This window comes from Dama dama, chromosome 9 (genome assembly GCF_033118175.1).
Source record: "Dama dama isolate Ldn47 chromosome 9, ASM3311817v1, whole genome shotgun sequence".
NCBI lineage: Eukaryota > Metazoa > Chordata > Mammalia > Artiodactyla > Cervidae > Dama > Dama dama.
The window spans coordinates 56,233,178-56,258,974 of NC_083689.1; the positions used below are offsets into that span (position 1 = coordinate 56,233,178).

At 43.3% G+C, this 25,797-nt stretch overlaps 1 protein-coding gene across 13 annotated transcripts in view; it reads left to right on the top strand.

The window, feature by feature from the left end:
- ARHGAP26 (Rho GTPase activating protein 26) overlaps positions 1 to 25,797 on the top strand; it is a 465,415-nt gene that overhangs the window by 124,913 nt on the left and 314,705 nt on the right. For 12 of the 13 annotated variants that reach the window (XR_009694187.1, XR_009694186.1, XR_009694188.1 and 9 more), the window contains exons 4-7: positions 2,140 to 2,211; positions 11,031 to 11,132; positions 17,946 to 18,056; positions 25,279 to 25,383. Coding sequence is in view for 10 of the 13 variants with exons in the window: in XM_061151615.1 (XP_061007598.1) it covers positions 2,140 to 2,211; positions 11,031 to 11,132; positions 17,946 to 18,056; positions 25,279 to 25,383 (390 nt within the window). In the remaining 3 variants the exon portion in view is untranslated. The remainder of the gene's footprint in view (positions 1 to 2,139; positions 2,212 to 11,030; positions 11,133 to 17,945; positions 18,057 to 25,278; positions 25,384 to 25,797) is intronic. The other variant, XM_061151620.1, reaches the window with a different exon arrangement.

Here is a 25,797-nt window from a genome sequence, read left to right on the forward strand (position 1 = left end):
TCCTTACTGTGTACAGCCCCTTATTTCACAGATAAGAAAAGTGAGGTGTCCTGAAGACTGATAGCTTGCAGTAGCAGGTACTGGGACAAGGACTTGGGCGTCCTGATTCCCATGTGGGAAGTTAGGGCTTTTGTGTATTTAGCATCTAGTGAGGGCTGGATTCTCCCCATGGAGGCCCATTGGGACAACTTGGGGAGTCTAAAAGATACTGATGCGTGGAATGAGGTACAGAGTTTCTGATTTATTGGTCTGGAGCCTGGCCTGGAGACTGGGAATTTTAAAAATTCCTCAGGTGAGCCCAGCTTTTAGTTAACATTTAGAACCACTGACGTAGGGGCTCTGAGCACCATTGTGTTTGAGATTTATACTTGATTTGTGGGAAAGATGAAATAAGTGAGCCAAATGACAGTATAAATCAGCAAGTTAAACAATATTGCAGCGCTCTAGAGTTAAAATATTCTAACAGAAATGCTCTCAAAAGTGAGAAAAAGGCAAACGGCAATAAATTTGGAGAACTGCCACCTTCTCCCCTTCACGTTGTCTAGTTAGTTCTTTGCTGTCTCCATCTATGGCTTCTGGCATTTACTCTGTTAGTTTCATTGCAGTGGATAGGCATGTGATTTAGAAAAATAATGCTTTGTTGCGATGAGATTCCTGAAATAATTAGTTGAGTGACGAGTGAGCAGTGAATGACTTAAAAGGAAAGATTATAAAATATTGTGCTGCCTTAGAAAAGAATATAGAATCTTAGAGCTGGAACAGTTCACCCCACTTATTTTGCAGATGAGGAAATTAGAGCCTAGAGAGGTTAAATGTTTTGCCCATGGTCACACAGTTGGCAGCCAACCAAGAATCAATTCATTCATTTATTTAATTGTTGAAAACGTTTGAGTATTCCTTTGTTTCAGCACTCTTCTGTGTTTTGGGGTTGGTGGTGGACAAGTGAGCATTTATGAGTGCCGTGTATGTGCGTATATTGTAATGGTGAAATAGAGAATTTTAGCTAGTCTACATCTTCTGAAGAAAATGCTTGGTCAGGTGGTGGGAAGTTTCTTTGGATTACTTTGGCAGTAGAGAAAGCCTCCCTAAAGAGGTAATATTTAAGCTGAAAACTGAATTGCAAGAAGTAATGAGTTGTCCACACAAGAATTTGGAAACAGAACATGTAAAAGAACAACCAAATGCAGAGTTTTGGAAGTGGGGAAGGTTTGGTCCATTTGAGGTGCCTTCAGGTGACAATAAGGCTTCCCTGATAGCTCAGTTGGTAAACAATTTGCCTGCACTGCAGGAGACTCCAGTTCGATTCCTGGGTTGGGAAGATCCACTGAAGAAGGGATAGTCTACCCACTCCAGTATTCTTGGGCTTCCCTTGTGGCTCAGCTGGTAAAGAATCTACCTGCAATGCGGGAGACCTGGTTTCAGTCCCTGGGTTGGGACGATCCCCTGGAGAAGGGAAAGGCTACCCACTCTAGTATTCTGGCCTGAAGAATTCCATGGACTATTACAGTCTATGGTGTCGCAAAGAGTCGGACATGACTGAGCAACTTTCACTTTCAGGTGACAGTGTGGTTGGAGGGCAGGACCTGAGGGGGTGAGTACAGTGAGATGAAGTTGATAGGCAGCCAGGAAGCACAAGTGTCCTGATCCCAGTCCAGAACTGGTAGGGAGGGCTACATAGAATCAGTCTTGGATGGTTTTTATGTCACCAAAGGTGGGATTTTTTTGCAGGGAGAGTTAACATAGCCTTAGAGTTGAATATATCTACTTAAATATAACTTGGCTGAATGAGCACTTACAAGAAGATGTCCGCTGAAGCTTGAAATTTAGACCCTACTCTGTCACCAGTTCTGCTCTGCCTTCAGTGTGGTTGCTTACATTTTTAAAGGTTCTCATTTTTATTTTTAAAGAATCTGTCTTACTCATGCATAGGAAGAATACTGTATTTTGAACCAATGACTAAATTTTGATTTCGCATGCTGTTGGTTCAAGTGTTATGAAGAGGTGACGCAGGCACCATTGTGCTAACTCAGATTTTATACTGAGGCATGGGGTAGTTTTTTGTGCCAGAACTGCTTTGCTTCTTTACTGAGATACTGCTTCTGTGCCCCCCTGCCTCACCCCTCTGCTTTTCCTCTCCAGATTGAGAATGCCAGTGAAGTGCTCATCACTCCCTTGGAGAAGTTTCGAAAGGAGCAGATTGGGGCTGCCAAGGTGAGAATTTTGCAAGCCTTCTTGGATTTCAGGACAGGAGGTCTGGAAAATACAACACCTAGTGTCTGAAATAAGACTGAGAGGTCAACCTCAGATCAGTCATTGTAGTGTTTTGATATCTAATTGTGTTGTGCTAGTTCATAAATTATCCAGAGGTGGAAACCGTGCCTCCTTTGCGTGAGTAGTTACCTGTGTGTTTGGACACTATGGTATTGTATTGTTTGCAGAGGTCCAGGACTGAGGCCTAGGACAGGGGTTGCAAATAGGCGCCTATGTATGTGAGGCCCCTCTTCTTAGCCCACTTTTACTGTGTGTGAAATTGAGCCCTTTGTTGTTAGATCTTTGCATTTTTTCAAGAGAAACTGAAAAGTCAAAGTTTTATGTGAAATTTCCTGGCTTTAAAAAAATTGGGGCACATAATTAAAAAATATATATTGTATGCTGTGCAAGTCAAAAAGTGGGACTGCTTCAACCCAGAGGTCAGCATTTGTTACCACTGATCTGGAAAGATGGTCGCTGAAACTTGGCTGATTCTAACCTGTTACTCATTTTTTTAAAGGTGGATTCTCCCGGGTTTCCCGCCCTCTGATAAATCACTAGACAGCCCTAGCCAGGTTGACCTTCAGTAGAGTGTTAGAGGCCACTTATGGGCAAAATGTTTTCATTGGAATCAATGAAAGCAAAAGGATTTTCAAGGTTTTCTTCCTTTTTTTTTTTTTAACGGAACTGAAGTCATTTGGCTTGCAGCCCCTTGCGCCACCTGCAGGGGATCTTGGGCAATGTCACCCTCTTGTTGAGACGGTGTGGATTTTACTCAGCTGTGAAATGGCCTTGAGAGGTGCTTGCTTGTAGGTAGGAAAAACAGAGCCGAAGTATAACTAGGGGTGGTCTATTCCACCCCCAACTAAGTGCATCTGCTTTCTGAAAATGAATATGATTAGGGCGTGAAAGAGACGTTCTGGTCAGTCACTGTTATTCAGAGGGATGGACGACCCTAATTTGAAGGAAGGACCGTGGCCAAGATTTTTCTTCCAGTTTTCCAGCACTTCCCATCCAATTTTACAGTTTTCATTTATGAGGAAATTGGAGCTCATTGGTATTGTATCATACATTCAGGAATGTATAATTTAAAGGAAGTCTTATTCTGCTAAGCTTTTGTCCAAGCCTTTGAACAGGCCCAGGGACAGATGGGAAAATGCCGAGTGCCCCTCCCTGAGTTCTCACTGATGCAGACCCCATGAGCACCTTCTCTTTTGTGGCCTTGGGGCCTCTGTCTCCTGGTCCTACCAACACAGAAGTGGCTCTGGAGGGTCCTAAAGAGCTTTGAGGCAGAGGCAGAGCAGACCCATGTATTGAGTCATCTTTCCAGTAGTCACTTCTCCAACTCCCAAGCACAGACGCCTCTCACTCTGTCCTCTTCCCTCGGTGCAGCTTTGGGGATTACCATGGTTACCATGGAGGAGGAGGGGAAGTCTGAGCACGCTTCTTTTGGGCTGATGTCAGTGATGGTCATGACAGGAGCAGGTCCTTTTCAGAGAGCTGTAGATGGTGAGAAACACAAGAATAAAAAAATTTGTAGAAAACAGTCACTCACCAAAACATGTTTCTCCTCACACACACTCTCCTCTCTCATTCTTGTCAAAGAACCATGTGGTGAATTTGGGGATGATTTCCCATACCTCCCCCTTTGTTATTTATTTTTTCCTATATATCTGTTCCTCGTCCCCACCTCCACACTGTACATGTATATCACAGAAGTATGTACACTTACAAGAACACAAAGAAACAACAGTCCCTCTACTAGGCTGTGAGGGAGCAAATTCAGGGATACCCCAGAGCCAGCAAGTTCTCTGTAGCGGCCAAGTGGAAGTTTCCCAGCTCTGCCCGTGTGATGCTTAAATTACCCATCCTCCTCCCCACTCTGGTGCCAGTTCGGTTGCTATAACAACCTGTTGCTACTTGAAGAAGCAGAAGTTAGAGTGCTGGGGGTGGTGGCAGGGAGTGAAGGTTATGAACGAGGAGGAGCATTCTTGTGCTAATTTGGCTGCTTTGGGGTAGGGCAGATCCTATGGCTTGGCTTAGCCATGGCCTTACTTTTAGATACCTGAGTTTGGGGGAGTTGATTTTTCTTACAGCCAAAGCTGGGTTCTCCAGTGAAACTACAATAGACGTCAGAGAAGGTGGTTCAGAGTGGGGCTGCTTGAGCCCAAATCCCGTTTGTGCTGTTCACATATAAACATAGGGCGATTACTGACCTTTTTCCTAAACTGAGAAATGGGGATCATAATAGTGCTCACCTTACAGAGTTATTATGAAGAAGAAATCAGAGAACCCCTATAAAGTGCTCAGAATGCTGTCATAAGGTCATTTGGTATTAGCTGTTCTGTTCCGTATGCACAGTTCATTCATAAGATACGATGAGAGCCTGCCACATGCCTGGCACTGTGCTCCACTTTGCTGTTTGGTGGAGAATAAATGCAGATGTAGTTGCCTTGCTTGTGGCATGCAGGGAGAAAGGCCCTGTACAGAATGGTGTAAATAAGCATATGATCTTTCACATTGCGGTGGGTGCTGTGAAGGGTTTCCCTCCTGGAATGTGGGACATGGAAAGCGAGTGGTGTTTTGATAAGAAGGAGGTAGGTTTAGATGCTGGACCTCATCATCACTGCCACTACCCTGACTGCCACCACCATCATCAGCACGGAATTCTATCAAGCACTTTCCATGTGCCACGTGCTCTGCCAAGCACTGGATATGCCTTATCTCATTTATTCCTGACAGTCCTACAATGGGGTGGGTGTTCTTAATGCTTTTTTGTTAGTCTCTGAGCTGAAAGGGAAAACTGGAGGCATTATCTGGGCTAGTCATCCTGAATTTATAGATCAGGGAACTGAGTCCTGGAGGGACAGTGGTTTGTACGGAGTTGGGAATCATTACCAGGATCCTAACTCTGTCTTGGATCCATTTTGCCAAATACTGTGTACCCTCTGGAAGTCAGTGAATAGCATCTTGGTACCTGAGTGAGGGAGTCTTACTACCTTCCTGTCTAAAGAACATTATCTCAATCTTAGTGGAGTTATGCCCCCAGAGATCTTGTTGCTGTTTTCTCAGGACAGGAACTGCTTCCTGTTCCCTTGAGTTCTGGCTGTCCTCTTGAGCATGGAATGTGGAGGCTCAAGTTGCCAGAAAGTCACAGAATGTCAATGACTCATGTTCCCAGGCCTCTTCTCACCTCTGGTCAGCTGGACTGTGCTGGCACAGGGTTCTCTTTGGGGGGTTGCTGACAAGGCTGATGAAAGGGCTGTAGGAGTATTAATTAGAGTTGGAATCGCAGCTCCAAGTCACTAGATTTCTATGAAGGAAAAGCATTGAGTCAAGTGTCTTGTCTTGTACCTATCCTTGTTTGAAGGAGTAATGTGTCCTCTGGCTTTGTCTCCACTTGCTTCTGCATGTTTTTTTCATGTATGTAAGGCTTTCAAACAAAATTCAGATTTGTAGACATGGACACTTGCTAGCTCAAATGGGTAAATGATGATTCTGCCCATTTTGTGAGGCTTAGAGTCTTGGTGTTGACCAGATAAATGGTGTTCTGATGCCACGGGTGCTTGTCAGCACTTCAGGTGATGGTTTCTTGGTGTGTCCTTCACGCTTAGGCTCTGGGTGTTCTGCCCGTCTGCATTTATCAGACCCCTCCCCCTCACTAGGTGAGCAGATCTTTGATCATACTTCCCCTCCCCAGGGAGGCCTCTCCAGAACATTTGTCTGCAATTGGGACTACACCCTGTCTCCTTCATGGACCTGTGGCAGTCTGAAATCATGCTGTTTGTTTACTGGTTAATTGTGTTTCTCCTTCTGCTTGAACACCCCTACCATGAGGATGGGGCCTTTTCTGCCTTGTATTTCCAGTGCCTGAAGGATCCTTACATAGAGTGCTTGCTCATTACATCATCATTAAATGAAGAGGGGTCTCAGCTTCCTTATCTGGCAGCAAATTTTTTTCTTCTCCTATAAGCCTTGGAGTTGCAGAAAAATATCTCCCGTAGAATCCCCGAAAGTCAAAAGCAGGAGTGATGCACCCAGTTAGTGCGTTTGATCCTTTTTATCAGGCCACGGTGGACCTTCCTCCAGCCCCCTTGCCTACCATTTCCACTGAAATGTGGAGTGAAGAGAAACCACCTACGACAGTATGTCCAGGTGTGGGCTGAAAAGCAGCTTGTCTTGGGCTCAGACTCCAGCTCTGTCACTCTCTGGAACTTTTTACAGAAGTTAACCTCCTGAATCTAAGTTTTCTTATCTGTAAAATAGGGAATAGAAACTCAGTGACTTTGGGAGAGCTAATACAATGTTTCAGTTCAGTTCAGTCGCTCAGTCATGCCTGACTCTTTGTGACCCCATGAATTGCAACCCGCCAGGCCTCCCTGTCCATCACCAACTCCCGGAGTTTACTCAAACTCATGCCCATCGAGTCGGTGATGCCATCTAGCCATCTCATCCTCTGTCGTCCCCTTCTCCTTCTGCCCCCAATCCCTCCCAGCATCAGGGTCTTTTCCAATGAGTCAGCTCTTCGCATGAGGTGGCCAAAGTATTGGAGTTTCAGCTTCAGCATCAGTCCTTCCAATGAACACCCAGGACTGATCTCCTTTAGGATGGACTGGTTGGATCTCCTTGCAGTCCAAGGGACTCTCAAGAGTCTTCTCCAACACTACAGTTCAAAAGCATCAATTTTTTGGCGCTCAGCTTTCTTCACAGTCCAACTCTCACATCCATACATGACCACTGGAAAAACCATAGCTTTGACCAGATGGGCCTTTGTTGGTAAAGTAATGTCTCTGCTTTTTAATATGTTATCTAGGTTGGTCATCACTTTCCTTCCAAGGAGTAAGCGTCTTTTAATTTCATGGCTGCAGTCACCATCTGCAGTGATTTTGTCTTTTTTTTTTTTATTAGTTGGAGGCTAATTACTTCACAACATTTCAGTGGGTTTTGTCATACATTGACATAAATCAGCCATAGATTTACACGTATTCCCCATCCCGATCCCCCCTCCCACCTCCCTCTCCACCCAATTCCTCTGGGTCTTCCCAGTGCACCAGGCCGGAGCACTTATCTCATGCATCCCACCTGGGCTGGTGATCTGTTTCACCATAGATAATATACATGCTGTTCTTTCAAAACATCCCACCCTCACCTTCTCCCACAGAGTTCAAAAGTCTGTTCTGTATTTCTGTGTCTCTTTTTCTGTTTTGCATATAGGGTTATCGTTACCATCTTTCTAAATTCCATATATATGTGTTAGTATGCTGTAATGTTCTTTATCTTTCTGGCTTACTTCACTCTGTATAAGGGGCTCCAGTTTCACCCATCTAATTAGGACTGATTCAAATGAATTCTTTTTAACGTCTGAGTAATATTCCATGGTGTATATGTACCACAGCTTCCTTATCCATTCATCTGCTGATGGGCATCTAGGTTGCTTCCATGTCCTGGCTATTATAAACAGTCCTGCAATGAACATTGGGGTGCACGTGTCTCTTTCAGATCTGGTTTCCTCAGTGTGTATGCCCAGAAGTGGGAGTGCTGGGTCATATGGCAGTTCTATTTCCAGTTTTTTAAGAAATCTCCATACTGTTTTCCATAATGGCTGTACTAGTTTGCATTCCCACCAACAGTGTAGGAGGGTTCCCTTTTCTCCATACCCTCTCCAGCATTTATTGCTTGTAGACTTTTGGATAGCAGCCATCCTGACTGGCGTGTAATGGTACCTCATTGTGGTTTTGATTTGCATTTCTCTAATAATGAGTGATGTTGAGCATCTTTTCATGTGTTTGTTAGCCATCTGTATGTCTTCTCTGGAGAAATGTCTGTTTAGTTCTTTGGCCCATTTTTTGATTGGGTCATTTATTTTTCTGGAATTGAGCTGCAGGAGTTGCTTTTATATTTTTGAGATTAATCCTTTGTCTGTTTCTTCATTTGCTATTATTTTCTCCCAATCTGAGGGCTGTCTTTTCACCTTACTTATAGTTTCCTTTGTAGTGCAAAAGCTTTTAAGTTTCATTAGGTCCCATTTGTTTAGTTTTGCTTTTATTTCCAATATTCTGGGAGGTGGGTCATAGAGGATCTTGCTGTGATTTATGTCGGAGAGTGTTTTGCCTATGTTCTCCTCTAGGAGTTTTATAGTTTCTGGTCTGACATTTAGATATTTAATCCATTTTGAGTTTATTTTTGTGTATGGTGTTAGAAAGTGTTCTAGTTTCATTCTTTTACAAGTGGTTGACCAGTTTTCCCAGCACCACTTGTTAAAGAGGTTGTCTTTTTTCCATTATATCCTTGCCTCCTTTGTCAAAGATAGGGTGTCCATAGGTTCGTGGATTTATCTCTGGGCTTTCTATTCTGTTCCATTGATCTATATTTCTGTCTTTGTGCCAGTACCATACTGTCTTGATGACTGTGGCTTTGTAGTAGAGTCTGAAGTCAGGCAGGTTGATTCCTCCAGTTCCATTCTTCTTTCTCAAGATTACTTTGGCTATTCGAGGTTTTTTGTATTTCCATACAAATTGTGAAATTCTTTGGTCTAGTTCTGTGAAAAATACCGTTGGTAGCTTGATAGGGATTGCATTGAATCTATAGACTGCTTTGGGTAGAATAGCCATTTTGGCAATATTGATTCTTCCAATCCATGAACACGGTATGTTTCTCCATCTGTTTGTGTCCTCTTTGATTTCTTTCCTCCATGTTTTATAGTTTTCTATGTATAGGTCTTTTGTTTCTTTAGGTATATATACTCCTAAGTGTTTTATTCTTTTTGTTGCAATGGTGAATGGTATTGTTTCCTTAATTTCTCTTTCTGTTTTTTCATTGTTAGTATATAGGAATGCAAGGGATTTCTGTGTGTTAATTTTATATCCTCTGCAGTGATTTTGGAGCCCCAAAAAATAAAGTCTGACACTGTTTCCACTGTCTCCCCATCTATTTCCCATGAGGTGATGGGACCAGATGCCATGATCTTAGTTTTCTGAATGTTAAGCTTTAAGCCATTAAGAGGCTTTTTAGTTCCTCTTCACTCTCTGCCATAAGGGTGGTGTCATCTGCATATCTGAGGTTGTTGATATTTCTTCTGGCAATCTTGATTCCAATCTTGTGCTTCCTCCAGCCCAGCATTTCTCATGATATACTCTGCATATAAGTTAAATAAGCAGGGTGACAATATACAGCCTTGACGTACTCCTTTTCCTGTTTGGAACCAGTCTATTGTTCCATGCCCAGTTCTAACTGTTGCTTCCTGACCTGCATACAGGTTTCTCAAGAGGCAGGTCAGGTGGTCTGGTATTCCCATCTCTTTCAGAATTTCCCACAGTTTATTGTGATCCACACAGTCGAAGGCTTTGGTGTAGTCAATAAAGCAGAAATAGATGTTTTTCTGGAACTCTCTTGCTTTTTTGATGATCCAGCAGATATTAGCAACTTGATCTCTGGTTCCTCTGCCTTTTCTAAAACCAGCTTGAACATCTGGAAGTTCTCGGTTCACGTATTGCTGAAGCCTGGCTTGGAGAATTTTGAGCATTACTTTACTAGCGGGTGAGATGAGTGCAATTGTGCGGTAGTTTGAGCATTCTTTGGGATTGCCTTTCTTAGGGATTGGAATGACAATTGACCTTTTCAAGTCCTGTGGCCACTGCTGAGTTTTCCAAATTTGCTGGCATATTCAGTGCAGCACTTTCACAGCATCATCTTTCAGGATTTGAAATAGCTCAACTGGAATTCCATCACATCCACTAGCTTTGTTTGTAGTGATGCTTTCTAAGGCCCACTTGACTTCACATTCCATGATGTCTGGCTCTAGGTGAGTGATCACACCATTGTGATTATCTGGGTCGTGAAGATCTTTTTTGTACATGTATATTTTTTATTTTGAAAGCAATCATATAGGATAATAGACATCTCCCTAATGGAGGAAAACATCACTCATTATCCCATTTCCTATCTCAAGTATTTTCACTGAAGTATCTTCCCACCTAATGTTTGTCTGTAGGTAGACACATTGTTTGTAGGATGCAACAAGTTTGTATCATGCTGTCACTACTTTTCATTACATTGTGAGCATCCTTCCATATGACTAGCTAGCCTTCTAAGTTATGTTTAATGATTGCCTCATATTTTAATTATCCCAGATTATATTCTTAGGCAGCACTGTTACTGTTGCTTTTTCTTTGGTTATTATAAATGCTGCTGCAGTGAACACATCTGGGAAGATAACATCTTCTTTGTTTTGAATTATTCCTTACCTTGAAGACCCACATGTGATATTATTGCATCAAGGATGTTTAGATCTCCAAATTAAACAGTGATTTTTGAACATGGTTAAAGCTTGATCTACCATTAGTTCGGACTTGTCCCCTTTAAGGTGTACTTACACCTTCCTGTTTGGGGATTAGCTTTACAGATAACTTTCCTTCTTCCTTTGGCTTTGAACATCCTTGCGAGTTATAAACTAGAAATTTCTATCTTACAACTGAAGTTTTTAGAAGGTGGAGTCCTGACTCTGCCACTTTGAAATACTGGCATTTACCTCGTTTCTGGTATTATAGTGAGTCCTCTATGGTAGACCCTCAAAATGGTCAGGATATTGATGTGTGGTTGTTTGGTTTCATGGGCATTATTGGAAGAGTAGGAGCTGGGTGGTCTGCCACATTTCTGGGTCTAAGGGAATGATGAACGCATGAAGATGAACAGGAAAAGTCTGACCCGGGTTGCTTCCATCCCTGGAACATCTTATTTTTCTTTTTTCTTTTTCCTTTCCTCTTTTTTTTTTTTTTTGCCAGGAGGCCAAAAAGAAGTATGACAAGGAGACAGAGAAGTATTGTGGCATCTTAGAAAAGCACTTGAATTTGTCTTCCAAGAAGAAAGAGTCTCAGCTTCAGGAGGTAAGTGACTTTACTAGTGTCCTGAATAAAGTGTTTTAATGTTTCCATGGTACTGTGGATATGTGCTGGTTACCCTTTGCTGGAACACCCTAGGGTTGCAAGGGATCTCAGAAGCCAGGAGCTTCATTCTGATCCCTCCTTCCATGCTTGCTGCCTACATGGCCTTTGTCCCTTCTCAAACTGCAGCTCACACTGTGTGCTGTCCATCCTGTCCACGGCAAGGAATATGCAGCTGGTCAAGATCACTCTAATCACTAGACTTTGCTTCTTCTTTTCAAACTGAGATCTGTTTTCCTGTTTCTCTCACCCTTGACTTTGATTCTGTACTCCCTTACCTTGCCTTTTGACTTTCTCCTTACATCACTGATTTGAAATGTTAGTATCTGAAACCCTTTGGTCATCCTTCCTTAATGTGAAATGAAAAAAAAAAAAAAAAAAATCCAACCACTGCTTGGCATTAGTCTTTTTTTTTTTAAAGCAGTATTTTGTTGTCTCTCATATATTTTGTGTAGAGGTTACTTTGTTTCAAAAAAGTAAATTCTTTGATCTGCCCGTTTTTTGTTTTTTTTTTTTTTTTTTGCATAAGGTCTTTTTAAAGAGTGGTTAACTTGGAAAGAAAAGTTGGCTTTGTGACCTTGGAGCTGTGACCATTTTTATTTCGTTCATGGAGATTTGCATGGGGAGGGGGTATATGTTTTGGAGAGACAGGGCAGTTTGCTAGTGTAACTCCATGCTTGGCTACATGAATATCCTCCTACTTAACTCTTAAAAATTTGCTTGAACTGTCTCAGGTGTGTGCTAAAAGAGAACCTGAGGCTTTTGAGCTAGCTTGCATTCTTCAGTTTCCTTTCTTTTAGAGCAAATTCCATGCCAGTACTTCTGTTCACATGAAGGTGATGGGGTTAAAGGTTGAAAGATCAGGAATAGTCAGCAGATGGTAGAGGCCACTCCCCTCCCCACTAGGATTTGTTTCATATCCCAGTTAGGAAGTGGTGTGCTCAGAACTCTTTGCTTTGAAATGAGTGAATGAGTGAGTGAATAGTTGCTCTGGCACCTACTGACATTGGGAGATGCACACGTATGCACATGCATGACGTCCCCGGAGTGAGACTGCTTCTCCTCCAAGGCTGTTCTGCCCATGCTTGGACCCTGATGAGTTGGTCTGGGACACGTACCACATTTTCTTTCAGGGCCATGCCAATAGCATCTCCCCCTGAGACAGCTGAAGCTCCAACACTTCAGCCATCTGATGGCGAAGAACTGACTCGTTGGAAAAGACCCTGATGCTGGGAAAGATTGAAGGCGGGAGGAGAAGGGGATGACAGAGGATGAGATGGTTGGATGGCATCACTGACTTGATGGACGTGAGTTTGAGTAAGCTCTGAGAGTTGGTGAATGACAGGGAAGCCTGGAGTGCTGCAGTCCATGGGGTCGCAAAGAGTCCGACACAACTGCGCGACTGAACTGAACTGAGATAGCAGTACGGGGACCAGAACACTGGACTGACAGAGACACCTTCTTTTCAGGGCTTGCTCTACCACATAGTTGACTGTGTGACCTGGGAAAGTACTTGGTCTCTCTGAGCTCTAGTTCTTTTGTAAAATACTCATAAATCACCTGTCCTGACTACTTCATGTATGAGAAGGTAAATTACAGCTGCCATACAAATGTAAAGTATTATCCCTATAACTGGCCTGATCCACCCCCTACCCTGTTCCCACATTGGATGGCATTTTTCCTGATGCCTTATGTTCTGGCTGCTGTGATGGAATACCATAGACTGGGTGGCTTATAAACAACAGAAATCTGTTTCTCACAGTTCTGGATATTGGGAAGTCCAGGATCCGGGTGGTGGCAGATTTGGTGTCTGGTGAGGCCTGCTTGCTGGTTCATAGATGGCTGTCTTCTGGCCGTGTCCTTACAAGGCAAAATGGGTAGGGTGAGCTAGTCTCCTTGGCAACTTGTGTAGAAACTCTACAGAGGGACTTCCCTCACGGTCCAGTAGTTAAGACTTCACCTTCCAGTGTAGGAGGTGTGGATTTGATCCCTGGTTGGGGAGCTAAGATCCCACACGCCTCCTAGCCTAAAAAACAAAAGATAAAACAGATGCAACATTGTAATAAATTTAATAAAGACTTAAAAAAAAGGATTCTATGCTCAAGACTCTAAGCTCATAATTATTTCCCACAGGCTCCACCCCAAATGCTATCACACTGGGGATTAGTTACTAATGTAGTGGTGAGGAGGGCAAACATTCTGTCTGCAGCTCTGACTCTGCCAGTGTTTATCTGCTTATCTTAGTGGATATTTTTGCATTTATGGTTTTTTTTGTTGTTGTTGTTACAGTCCTTGTCTTTTACCCATTTACACTTCCTAAGTACTTTGAAGGCAAGGATTAGGCTGCAGGTCTTTGTTGCAAGTCCTGGTCTCTTCTCAAGCACTGCTTTTTATACCTTAGCTGAATTAAATTGAATAAAAATCTCATAATAATAATGATGATAATGTTTTTACTAGCAACAGCAACAATAATAGTGGCGGTTGTTTACTGAATACATATTTATATACTAGCACTTCACATGGAATCTGCTCAGCTTTTCACAACCAGCCTATGAGGTACAGATGGATTCCCTCTCATTTACATAGGGGGCGGCTGATGCTCAAAGATGTTAAATAGCTTGCCCATTGCTAGTCAGCAAGGATTTGAACCCTGGCTCCTGACTCTGGAGACCTTTCCCTTAACCCAGTAAGCTCTTGTCTCTCCATCTTGGAAAGGAAGGATGTTGCTGGGCTGCCTGCCAGCCATTGTTATTTAATGTGAGTGTCAAGATAATGGAAATGGAGAGCAGGAGGGACCGTGGTGATCCTCTGGTTAAACCTCTTAGAATTCCATTTGCAGGAACTGAGGTCCTTGCAGAGGTCAAGTGATTTGCTCAATGTCTTCCAGCTATTTAGTGATGATTTTCCTCCCATTTATTAAAAAATCAACTTTTAACAATCTTATTAATCTCCTGCTACACATTTAATGAAATCTATTTCCTTTGATGATCCAGAATTGTTCCTAACTTGTAGGCCTGACCTGAATACTTGTAAATTCTAGCCCATCCCCTGTCTCTGGTGGCTGAAATAACAGGGTAGTGATGTGAAGCAATGCTGCCATCTAGTGGATGACTTTAAAATGTCAGTGTCTTCACTGGCTCAGAAGCTGGCTTTTAAGATAGAAATCATTCCTTGGACAAATTATTCATTGGATGCTTCTGTGAAAAGTCTGTTCAGGAGTTGAGTGTGTTGTGGGGAGTGAAATGTATGGTAGGAACTTAGAATCTAGGAGAATGTCTCTTTTCCAGGAAGCACAGAGTGGTTGGTGGGTCTTAGACAAGCTGGTAGGTTGACGGCTTCTCGAGTAACAGAACTGCCTACTCAGGGGTTGGAATCCGCCTTTTGATTCCATTGTAGCAGCCGCTAAGGATGTGGGTGAATTCAGTGGCCCAGATGAGAGGGTCATTGGCAGGAGAAACATACCATTCCACTTGGGATTTTTTTTTTCCTTTTCCATTGGAAATGCATTCTGTTAAACTTTACTTCTTAGTGCTGGGTCACTGGTGTTCACATAGAGATCAATTCTTTTGTTCCTCAAGCATCAAGTTGAATGTTTGCTATAGGCCAGGCCCCTTTCTGGGGTCTGAAATGGAAAAGTGGATCAAGGTCTTTACTCTCATTGACTTTATATTCTACTAGGCAGTACATGAAAGAAGAATAAATAAGAATTTCATGTAGTGATAAGGAAATAAATTGGGAGATAGGATATAAACTCCTCGGGGTAACCTTCCTAAAATAATGTCAACTCAGGCTTCTCTAAAGAGGGGACATTTGAAATGAGACCAGGGGAAGAGAAAGGAGCAATATGGGTTAAAAGCTAGGACAGTGTTCTTTAAATTGTGCATGTGTCTCAGATCTGAGTTACTGGATCATGAAATAGAGTAGAGTAGGATGGAATAGAGTGAAAACATGAAAGTGTGTTGCATTTACTTATATATGTATGTTTATTGAGTCATGTGCAAAAGATATTTCTTAGTATGCATTAAAGTTCAAAAAAATCAAACATCTATCTAGGGAGAGGGGTTTTCAGGCAGATGGAACAACAAGTGCAGAAGTTGCATGGAAAGAAAGAGTTTATAGTATTGGAGGGTGGCTCGAAGCCCCAGTTGGAACAGGAGAGGGAGGGATTGAGGGGGAGAGAGAGGGGTGGGCTGGCCCCTCAGGGTCTTCATACCATAGTAGGGCCCAGGGGAAGGCATCGAAGGAGCTGTGAAAGTATCTGATGGAGATTTTAGGGAAAGTGTTCTGGCTGCTGGATAGACATTGGATTGTGGGGACAGAGAAAGAAAGCAGAGAGGCCAGTGAGGAGAGGATTGCCACTGCCCAGAGAAAATGTGGCTGGTTTAGGGTAGGAGCAGGGCTTGAAGCCCATCTGCTTCCACTTTCCTGGTGGTAACACTCAGTGTACACAGGACACATCCTGGTTTTCAAATTGTTTACATCCTTTAACTCATTTTCTCTTCGAAACAGCTCTGCTCAGAGCAAGGGCAGGTCATACCATCCCCAGTCTCCAGGTGTGGGGAAGAGACCCAGAGAGGATAAGTGGCTGTAGCAGGTCCCACCAGCTAGAAAATGATAGAACTGCGATTTCCATCCAAGTGGTTGCTCTCCTGGCACTCTCACTGATGCTGGGCTCTACTCTTCTCGGAGGACTTTCCTCCTGGCTCCTCCAGCCTGGCCTAACTTGTGGCTTTTAAGAAAGGCCCTTTTTTCTGTTGCAGCCTCACTTGGCAAGTCCAAGCAGGGAGGATGTATTCAGGTTGTGGGGGAAGTCAAGGGAAGTAGATGTGTCCCCAGGTGTAAATGTGTTGGATTTGCACTACAGGAAATCAAGAACTGCAGGGACTTACAGACCTTAGCTGGCAGGAGCCCAGGCGGAAGTGTATAGACACTTGCTGGCCACCCTGGAGAGGGGCTTAGTACGGCACTTTTTGAACTCTGTCCTCCAGATAAAGCTCAGTCAGTGCTCAGACATCAACTCTCCTGCTTGGAGGCTTAGGAAATGCCCGCCCACAGGCTTAGCCCTTCATGTTGATTTTGTGCAGCAGTTAAACTTAGGGAGCTGGGACCTTCTCTCTATTAATATGGAAGTTGCCCTGGGAGGAAGTCACTAGCAGGAGACTTGAATGGATCTTTTGGATTGTCTCATAGCACCTCGTCCTTTTCCAGAGTTTGTAAATTTTTTTTTAATTTACACGATTATTTATCTCTTTTCCTCATTAAGCTGTGCACCCCAATGAATGAATGAACAATTTACCAAGTCCTTAAGATACAAGGTTAGCAATACCATATGTTTGTTAGCAGTACCTAATGAAGTGAAAGGTCTGTCCCAGGTTAGCTCTGCAGGAATCTTGACAAAGGAATGCTGAAAGAAATACTCCTTTGGGAGCTTTGTCTTTGTAAAGTATGTTATCGAATGACACCTGACACCTTTGTTTCTAAAGAAAAGAGTGTTTTGTTTCCTATTAGCAGGATATCCATTTTTGTTTTTAAAAAATCATATTTTTCTTTTGTCATTGAAATGTGCTTTCAGTGTAATTACCTGTTTGGAAAGAATAAATTGACTTCCGCCACACTGTTGAAAGTTTAAGAACATTGTAGTGATAGTTGAGGCACTTCTCAGCACAGCTTCTTGCTGCTCCACACAGTCATTTTCTCCCCTGGGTTCTGGATCCCAGATCACTGGCTTCCTTGTACCCAGTTGTGGGTCTTTCCAGGTCTCATGACCTGCAAGAGTTGGAGGTGAAGCTTTGAGGGAGCAATGTAATTACTGTGCTTTGTTGTTCGTCCAGGGTGTGGGGAGAAGTAGGTGGGTCCCTGGTGTAAGTGTGTTGGATTTGCACCATGGGAAATCAAGGACTGCAGGGACTTAACAAATCCAACTGCTAGTGTAAGTATGTCTGACTGTTTTGTGACCCCGTGGCCTGTAGCTCGCCAGGCTCCTCTGTCCGTGGGATCTCCTAGGCAAGAATATTGGAGTAGGTTGCCATTTTCTTCTCCAGGAGATTTTCCTGTCCCAGGGATGGAACCCAGATCTCCTGCATAGGCATGTGGATTCTTTACTACTGAGCCACCAGGGAAGCCCAGTTACGCTATAAACAAGCCCAGTTCATCCTTGTCCAAAGAAGGTGTTTGGGATGAGTGAAAATGTTCTGTTCTGAGGTCTCCTGTCTCCTATCATCTTGTTTTGTTCATTAGGATGGATGAATGAGGATGGTCCTGCACATTTTCTTTTTCTCTTTAAAATTCTGTCTTTCATGGAACATAGGTCTGCCCCACTGTGGGAAGGTGGTAGAATCTAGAGGTTTAAGGATGTACAGCAGTCTTGGAGAAAGAGCAGCCAGGACAGAAGTCCCAGCTCTGTCTTGTACCAACTCTGTCAGGTTCCTTAATGTTAGCCAATTTCATTTACTTCCTGTAAGTTAGGGGTAAGGATGCTATCTTCTTTTTAGGATTAGAATGAGGATTAAATAACTAAAATTTGTGAGGATTGAATATGATAATGATGTACAGCTATGGGCACAGTGCTTGGCCCAAACTTAGCGCTCAGGTAACCATGAACATTATTCTGATTTCTGCTTCATGCTACTGGATTTGTTTTTAAAAACCATCTCTGGAGATCTTTTCTTGGCGAGGGATGGGGGTAGGGAGCTGCTTACTGAATTCTTTCCTCAGATAGTGACCTGCTTTTTCTCTGAAATCCCATTTTGCTTGTAGGCAGACAGCCAAGTGGACCTGGTTCGGCAGCATTTCTATGAAGTATCCCTGGAGTATGTCTTCAAGGTGCAGGAAGTCCAAGAGAGGAAGATGTTTGAGTTCGTGGAGCCTGTAAGTAGATGCTCAGGGTTTTGCCGTGTACCCAGACTTTCATCCCCACCCCTCATTCCAGTTACCTAGATGACAAAATGCTCTAAGTTGTTAGTGAAGAGACTGACCAGCCCTGATGCTGTGCCTTCTGCTAGTAACAGTGCTGTCACCTGAGTACCCTGGATTCTTCCCAGTGCAACCATAGACACGGACGGAGAATGTTCCGCAGTGGTTCCCGCCTCTAGCCACTCTGTGTTGGGCTGGTTGATTTCCAAGTCTGGGTAAGGGAGGGGAGGAGTTTTCATCTTGCCAAACAGTAGTGACGACCTCTTACCATTTCTCCTTCCTCTGCCTGCCCCCGAGCCCCACCCCCGCCCCTGCTTCCTCTCTCCCTCAAATAACCCAAAGGTAGCAGTAACCCAAGGAAACCTTTCTTTTTTTGTCCCCTAAGTTCAAAGCCCCTTCTTATCCCAGGCATGTATTAAAAAGATGGGATAGGAAGCAGCTTCTCACTCTAGGTTTGTTATAACCAAGAGGCATGGAGATTGCCCTGAGGGGACTGTAATGGGATTTGGACTTGGGTGGAACATCCCATTGGGCTTGTAGGGCTGCAGTGTGGGAACAAGTCTGGCTGTAGCCTAGGCCACCCCAGTGTGGTTGTGCTTTCGTGGAGATGTGGTACTGCTTTAACCCTGCTGTGGCACTAGTGTTCAGAATCCATGGAGACACCAAATGAGCTTATGGGCCTCAATTTAAGACTTGCAGATCTTGAACTTTTCAGCCAAATGCAATCTCTGATTTAGACCCAAGCCTTGAGTCTCTTTACAAATAAGATTACCTAAACTTAAGAAAGAGTGATTTTCTTTAGTAAATAATAAAACTATAAGAAACTGAAAGAAAATGACCTCCCTTTTTGGTTAAGAGTGTTTTGTGCCCCCTTTCTAATTTATAAATTTTGGGGGTGCTTTTTAGGCGTGTAGACTGGCAGGCGATTTTAAGACTATTTGGTCTTGAAATCTAATGCTTCTGTCTTTTACTTTGCTGAAACTGTTATGTTCTTGGGATCTCCTCCCAGCCATGTCATCTGGCAAATTCTTCAAAGTAGTTAATTACCTCAGTCTTAGTTGAATATTGGAAATTTTAGAGACATCTTCCGTTCTAGCAGTGATCTCTACCAAGATCTCAAAATCCCTGTCTTTCTGCAGGATCTGTGAGATGGGGAAGCCATCTGTCAGAGAAAGCAAGCTTGTTGATTTCCCTGCTTGGGGCCCAGAGGTGTTAAAACCAGCCATTCAATTACAGTCTCATCTCTCATGGTTGGGGCAGGAATTCAAATGCTGTCATGAAGAATTAGCCTTTGGCATTTTTACTTGCTTTTGCTAGAATTTCTATAGAAAAACAGAAGTATGATTCTAATAACCTTTATGTACAGATTAATTGCTATTATTCTATAAATGCCTGATTTTGATGAGTTGCATTTTAATTGACCCATCCTATTTTTTGGAGGTGTTTTTCCTTGTTCATTTTGATTTCTCCATATAGTAAATCAGATACTGTATCTGTTAGCTTTTGTTGGGTAACAAAGAACCATAAAACCTTTTACAACAGTAGATGTTTCTCACACATCTGTGGGGTTCATCCAGTCTAGGCTGGTCTCAGCTGGATGGTTCTGTTCATCTATGTGAGCTTTCCTCCTCCTCCTCCCTTTCTTTCTCCTCTTTTTTAAAAGAAATCTGTGAGGATTTACCTTTCTGTTTCCTGGCATTCTAGTGTAATATATCAGTGTCTTGAGCTTTTTGAGAGGCAGTGTAGCATCATTGTCAAGGGCTCTAGAACCAGATTGCCTGCTTTTAAATCTCAGCTCAGTCATATTCCAGGTGCATGTTCTTGGGAAGTTATTTTGTGAGCCTCAGTCTTCTCATCTGCAAAATAGGTATAACAATCCCATTTATAAAGATGTTAGGAAGATTACCTGAGTTTATCCAGGTAAGATGCTTAGAATAGAGCTAACCTAATTGTGTGCGTGTGTGCTCAGTCACTTCAGTTGTGTCTGACTTTTTGTGACCCTGTGGACCATAACCTGCCAGGCTCCTCAGTCCATGGTATTCTCCAGGCAAGAATACTGGAATGGGTTGCTATGTCCTTTTCCAGTGGGTCTTCCCAACCCAGGAATTGAACCTGCATATCCTGCATTGCAGGTGGACTCTTTATGAGCCACCAGGAAAGTGCTAACCTAATTAACACTCAATTATTATATAGTTGCTTATTAGGACCCAGTTAACAGTTTTTTTTTTTTTTTTTAATTCTGAGACAGAGGACTATGTCAATTTTGGCCACCCAGGGTCTCCTCAAATGAGTGAATGAGTCAAGTGGCAGTGTTAACAGGGTCTGCTTGGTTTAGTACAGTCTTGATAAATCTGAAAGCATTTTTTTCTGAATACATAGAAAATACTGACAACCCAGCTGCTCTGTCTGAGGAGCTCATAGCCTCCTTGGGGAAGCAACATGTATAGTAACGAGCTAGCCAAAGTTTCGTTCAGGTGAGTGCCAGGTTGGACAGGATGGACAGAGGGGTTTAAAAAGTAGAAAACCATTGTGGATTGCAGATGTTTTTGAGTTCATAAAGTGAGGCACCTGGAAAGCTAATGAAAAAATGTCTGGCCTTGTGTTAGAATTGGCTGAGTGGCCAGTGGCCAAGACTCTGCACTCCCAATGCAGGGGGCCTGGGTTTGATCCCTGGTCAGGGAACTACATCCCACATACCACAACTAAAGATCCTACAGACTTCAACTAAGATTCCGCATGTCACAACTAATACCCAGCACAGTCAAATAAATAAATATTAAAAAATGAGTTGGCTGAGAAGTTGAATATAGATATGTAACCTTCACTTTTCCACAGAAGTTCTTGTTTCTGAGCATACTAGTAGACAAGCAGGTGAGTGGCTGGAGCTGTGAGTAGGGAGAAGAGAGTCATATAGCAAAAAAGCTACTGACTGGATTAGTGGTTCTCAAAGTCCCAGAAGTACAAATTCTCAAGCTGTAACCCATACCTGAAATTTGGGAGTGGGATCTAGTCAACTATACTTTTGTAAGCCTTCCAGGTGATTCTGCTGCACATTAAAGTTTAAGCTACTGGCCTAGGTTGTACAGAAGAAGAACATAACACTTGATGATACCAGCTGAAACTGTTATGTTCTGTAATAAGTGCTTTGCCACATCATGTCATTCAATCATTATATAAGGGTAGGTCCTGTTTTTGTTTTCAGATAAATTGAAGCATGTTTATTTACCTCTGCAAGGTCACACCTAGTAAATGGCAGAGCTGTAATGGTCTGACTCTTAATTTCTATTTGAAACAACATTTGACTATATGCAGGTGTAAAGGAAACCAACAAAAAATCAGTTGAACTAAATTGTTGGGGTGCCTGGTATAAGTGTACATGTGTTGAGTTGGTTTCAGTCAAAGGAATCTTGCAGCCATTCAGGGAAGCTCCATGCACATCCACTATGTTCATTTGTTTCTTAGAAAGTAACTTCAAGTTCCTTTGGAAAAACAAAATTTTAGCATGCCAAGGAAGAAAAGTCAGACTTCTGGAATCTAAACCCTCTATTTTTTTTGTGCCCCGGAAACCTTAATTTTCTTTTGAGGTACTGAATGTTCTGGAGATTGGGATCATAGATAATGACTTAATGGCTTCCCGAAGGTAAAGCCTTGTTCCGTCTGTTCCTGAGTTTTCATAATTGGTGGTTTCCTCGTGTTGCAGAGAACTCACTCTCCACATTTGTCAGGCTCCGCAGCCTCTGAGTTTCGCCTCCTGAGTATTTCTCGGTGCTCTGCCTTTCTGTCCTTTCTCATGGCTCTTGCTCCATTGCAGGTTGTCCTTCTTTCTCTTTGGTCAGTGGCGTCCTGTCCCGACCCCATCAGCTCAGCGTCCCTTCTGATACATTGGTCTGCATCTGTCTCAGCACTCCTGTGCTAAATCAACTACGTAGCTGATCGCAGTCTTTGCCGTGGCCCAGTGTGCTGATAGGTTAAGGATGAGTTACAGGGAGTTACTTGGCTTCCCCAGCCCAGCTTTTCGTCTCTCTGCCGGCAGCCCTTCTCTTCACTGTGTGCATGAATGGTTCTTAGTAGCTGTATTTTTCTGCTATAGTAGCTGTATTTTTCTGCTATAGTTTCTGTACCAAAGTACCAAAGTACCACAAACGGGGTGCCTCAGAACAGCAGAAGTGTACTGACTCATAGTTCTGGAGGCTATAGAAGTCTGAGATCAAGGTCAGCAGGGCCCTGTTCCCCCTGAAACCTTTAGAGAACTAATCCCTCCTTTCCTCTTCCTGGCTTCTGGTGCTTTCCTGGCAGTGTTTGGCATTCCTTGCTTTTATAGATCAGTCACTTCAGTTCCTCATCCTCACAGGTCTGTCTTTTCTCTGTGTTTGTTACTATGTCCAAACTCTGCCCCCCCCCCCCCCAGTTTTCAAGGACACCAGTCATTTTTGATTAGGGCCTAATGGATTCATTTTCACTTTATTATCACTGTACAGACCCTGTTTCTACAGAAAATCACATTCTGAAATACTAGGGGTTCAGACTTCATATCTTTTGTATATAGAGGGGCAAAATTCAACCCCAAACAGTAGCTCTGTTCTGTGAATGGAAACCACTTAAATTTATCAGAGTCCAGAATGATGCAGCCATCACTAATAAAGCAGTTATGTTTTTGTTCATTTTTTTAAAATCTATGTAATCAGCTAGGAAATAGAAATAGATTTTTCTTACAGTAATTCTCAGAGGGAAGCAAGGATGGGGAGGAAGGGAGGGGGACAGTGGTGAGGTCTCTCCTTGGCGTTTCCTTTGTTGTGCTGTGGCTGTGTGTCTGGTGTCCAGGGAGGAGCCTGGTTGCATGTGAGGCTTCTCTTACCTAATAACCAGCTAAGGCCACAGCCACACTTCTCTCTGCGTGAGGAGAAGCATTTCTTTGAAGTGGACCTGTCCTTTCTTCTCTGGAGTCTTTCTGTGGGCCTTCCCCACCCCCTGAGCAGTGGACTTTTGTTTCCCATGGGTCATAGGTTCAGAGATGCATACAGTGTGTGGGAGGTTGGGGAGGGGAGGAAAGATGCTGTGAGGGGAGAAGGAAGGGAAGTGGTCCAAAGATAACAATATTTAAGGGATCATTTCCTGTGGAAAAATGGACAACCAGGCATGATACCAAAGGAAGTGAAAACCAAAATAAATATTAGCAGCTCTCTGCCTTTGGAGTGCTTGTGTGTATATGCAGGTGACATCTTAGCGAGCTGTTTGAGATAATTACCCTGAGTAAGAGAGGCCCTGTTGATTTTAAGTGAAGGATAACTCAGAGTTGATAGGAGGAATCCCCTGAGCATCAGTTGCTTATCTTCTGCATTATTCTCCAGTAGAGGGTGACTCAGTGCTTTGGAAACGTTGATGGAGCAGCAGCATTCAAGGACAACAAGGAGGGAAGAGCTAAGGAAGGACAGTTGTCCTTTGAACACTGGCACTAGATTTGGCACGAGAGCCCCTTCTTCTCCATTACTGGAGCTGTTTAGAAGAAAAAGTATGGGCCTTCTTCACAGAAATAGAGGACGTCCAAAGACTGTGGTCATCTTGAGAAAGAGAGTTCATTTTTAGTCCTTAGTGACTCTCTGTGGCTTACCCCCCATTCCTTAATTTAGGTTAGAGATGTATAAATGGGCCCCTAGATATGTTTCTAGCCAGAGGACCCAGCAATGCCTGTTCCTTACCTCCTGTGAAGATGTAAGGGAATGGATGCTCCAGGGACAATGGCAACAGGAAGTCAAGGGACCCTGTTGTTATAAGCTGTACCTTGCCTGACTTTCCAGTCTAAAGCTCTGTGATAAAGTGGGCTGGACACGTGGCTTTGCCTGAAGGCAGGTCAGTATATACCCTGGTGTTTACCGTTCCTGCCACAGGCAAAGTGTAAGGGTTTCCTTTACTCTCATTGTTAGGGCTGCTTCTCAGAAGGGGAGAGTTAGGTGAAATCAAATGAGATTGTGTGTAATAAGTAAAGGTATGCTCACTTAAGGACTAGAAGATTAAACACAACAGTATAAAGTGATGCAGCTGTGTCTTGATATAACGTGTTTGAGGCAGGTCTGAGGGAATAGCTCAAACGATGTGAGTCAGCATCGAGACCTTCATGTTAGAATGGGACTGATCTCCAAATGTAGTAGAATTGAGCTTCTGATAGAGTTGGGGTCCTGGTTATTCTGAACCGTGTTCAGGCTTTAATTATAATTCTTTCAGGTTGCGATATGGGACCGAGGCAGGATATGTAGAGCTTGGGAAAGGGCCAGGAAGCGTAACAGCAATGAGGTTCCATGTGTGCGATGAGAGGAAAGATGGCAGGACATTCGTTTATTTAGCTTGGAGAGGTGAAGGCTCAGGGTGGGGACATTAGTGGTTTTAAGTATATGAAGGCCTGTTGTGAGAATCATGGTGAACAGATGTTTTCAGTCTTCACTAAAGACAAGACTAAACAAGGAATGCCCTTACCTTTTAGCCCAAGGCACTTTAAATGAGAATTTAGGGAAACCATCTTAACTGAAAATGTGGGAACATGGGATTATTTTAATAAAGGGATCCAGGGTGTTGACTTTTGGATAATTTATGGCAAGTGCAGAAACACAATTGAACTAATGTCTAATCTGGATGATTTTCTTTGATTTGACTTTGCCTGTTAGGCTGCAGACTCAGGACACACCAGCTTCCTTTTCTCTCTTCTTTGCTGTTTATCAGTATAACCACACCCTTTTGCATAATAATCTGATGTTATGAATTTAATAGAAGGAGACTGAGTGGGACCCCTTGTCTTCAGTTTCTGAAGAAGTGATTTTCTTAGGAGGTGATGAGGCTCACAGGATACGAGCTTGGGTGTTGGTGCCAAGGAGACCTGGTTTCAAATCCTAGCTGCTATATACTGTGTGTTTGGGGGCAAGGTACTTAACCTCTCTGAATCTGCTTCCTTATTGTTAAAATGGAGATAAAAACCTATGAAATGAATACTACTGTTAGGACTATTCAGTGAGATGGGACATATGAAGTCCCAAGTGCCTGGCGTGTAAGAAGAGCTCAGTAAATGATGGTCATTATTATTACTTTGTCATTATTATTAGGTTCAAACCAGGGCTGGGAGCTCAGATACAGCTCCATAATACCTCTTGAACCTGCTTATGTGAGGTCTTCCCTTCTGCCTTCATTACAGCTACTGGCGTTCCTACAAGGACTCTTCACTTTTTATCACCATGGTTATGAACTGGCCAAGGACTTCAACGACTTCAAGACACAGTTGACTATCAGCATACAGAATGTGAGTGGGCGAGGGGATGGGCTTCCTTCCCTTGCTAAGGGGAGGAAGAAACAAAATATGGGTCTGGTTGCATAGAGATCGCTTAAATGGATGGGAATGCAGATGGGGAGAATGGGTCTTGCTTGGGTTCAAAGGGCAGCAGAGGGCAGTCATTTCCAGGGTGCTTGGTGGTCCCAGAGTTCATCCTCACCTCCGTTATTTCAAAGCACATTATTTCAAAGCTCCGTTATTTCTGTTTGCGGAAGTGCTGCTGCTGCTGCTGATGTTTTAAATCTGTAGCACCGGCATCAGGATTTCCTTTGGCAGTGGAAGTCCCAGCCCCACCCAACCCCACCCGGCCTCCCTTCTGTGCGTCCAGCTGCCTGGCCACTTGAAACAGTAGACTGTGTGTGTTTAGGAGTAGGGGGTGGGGCA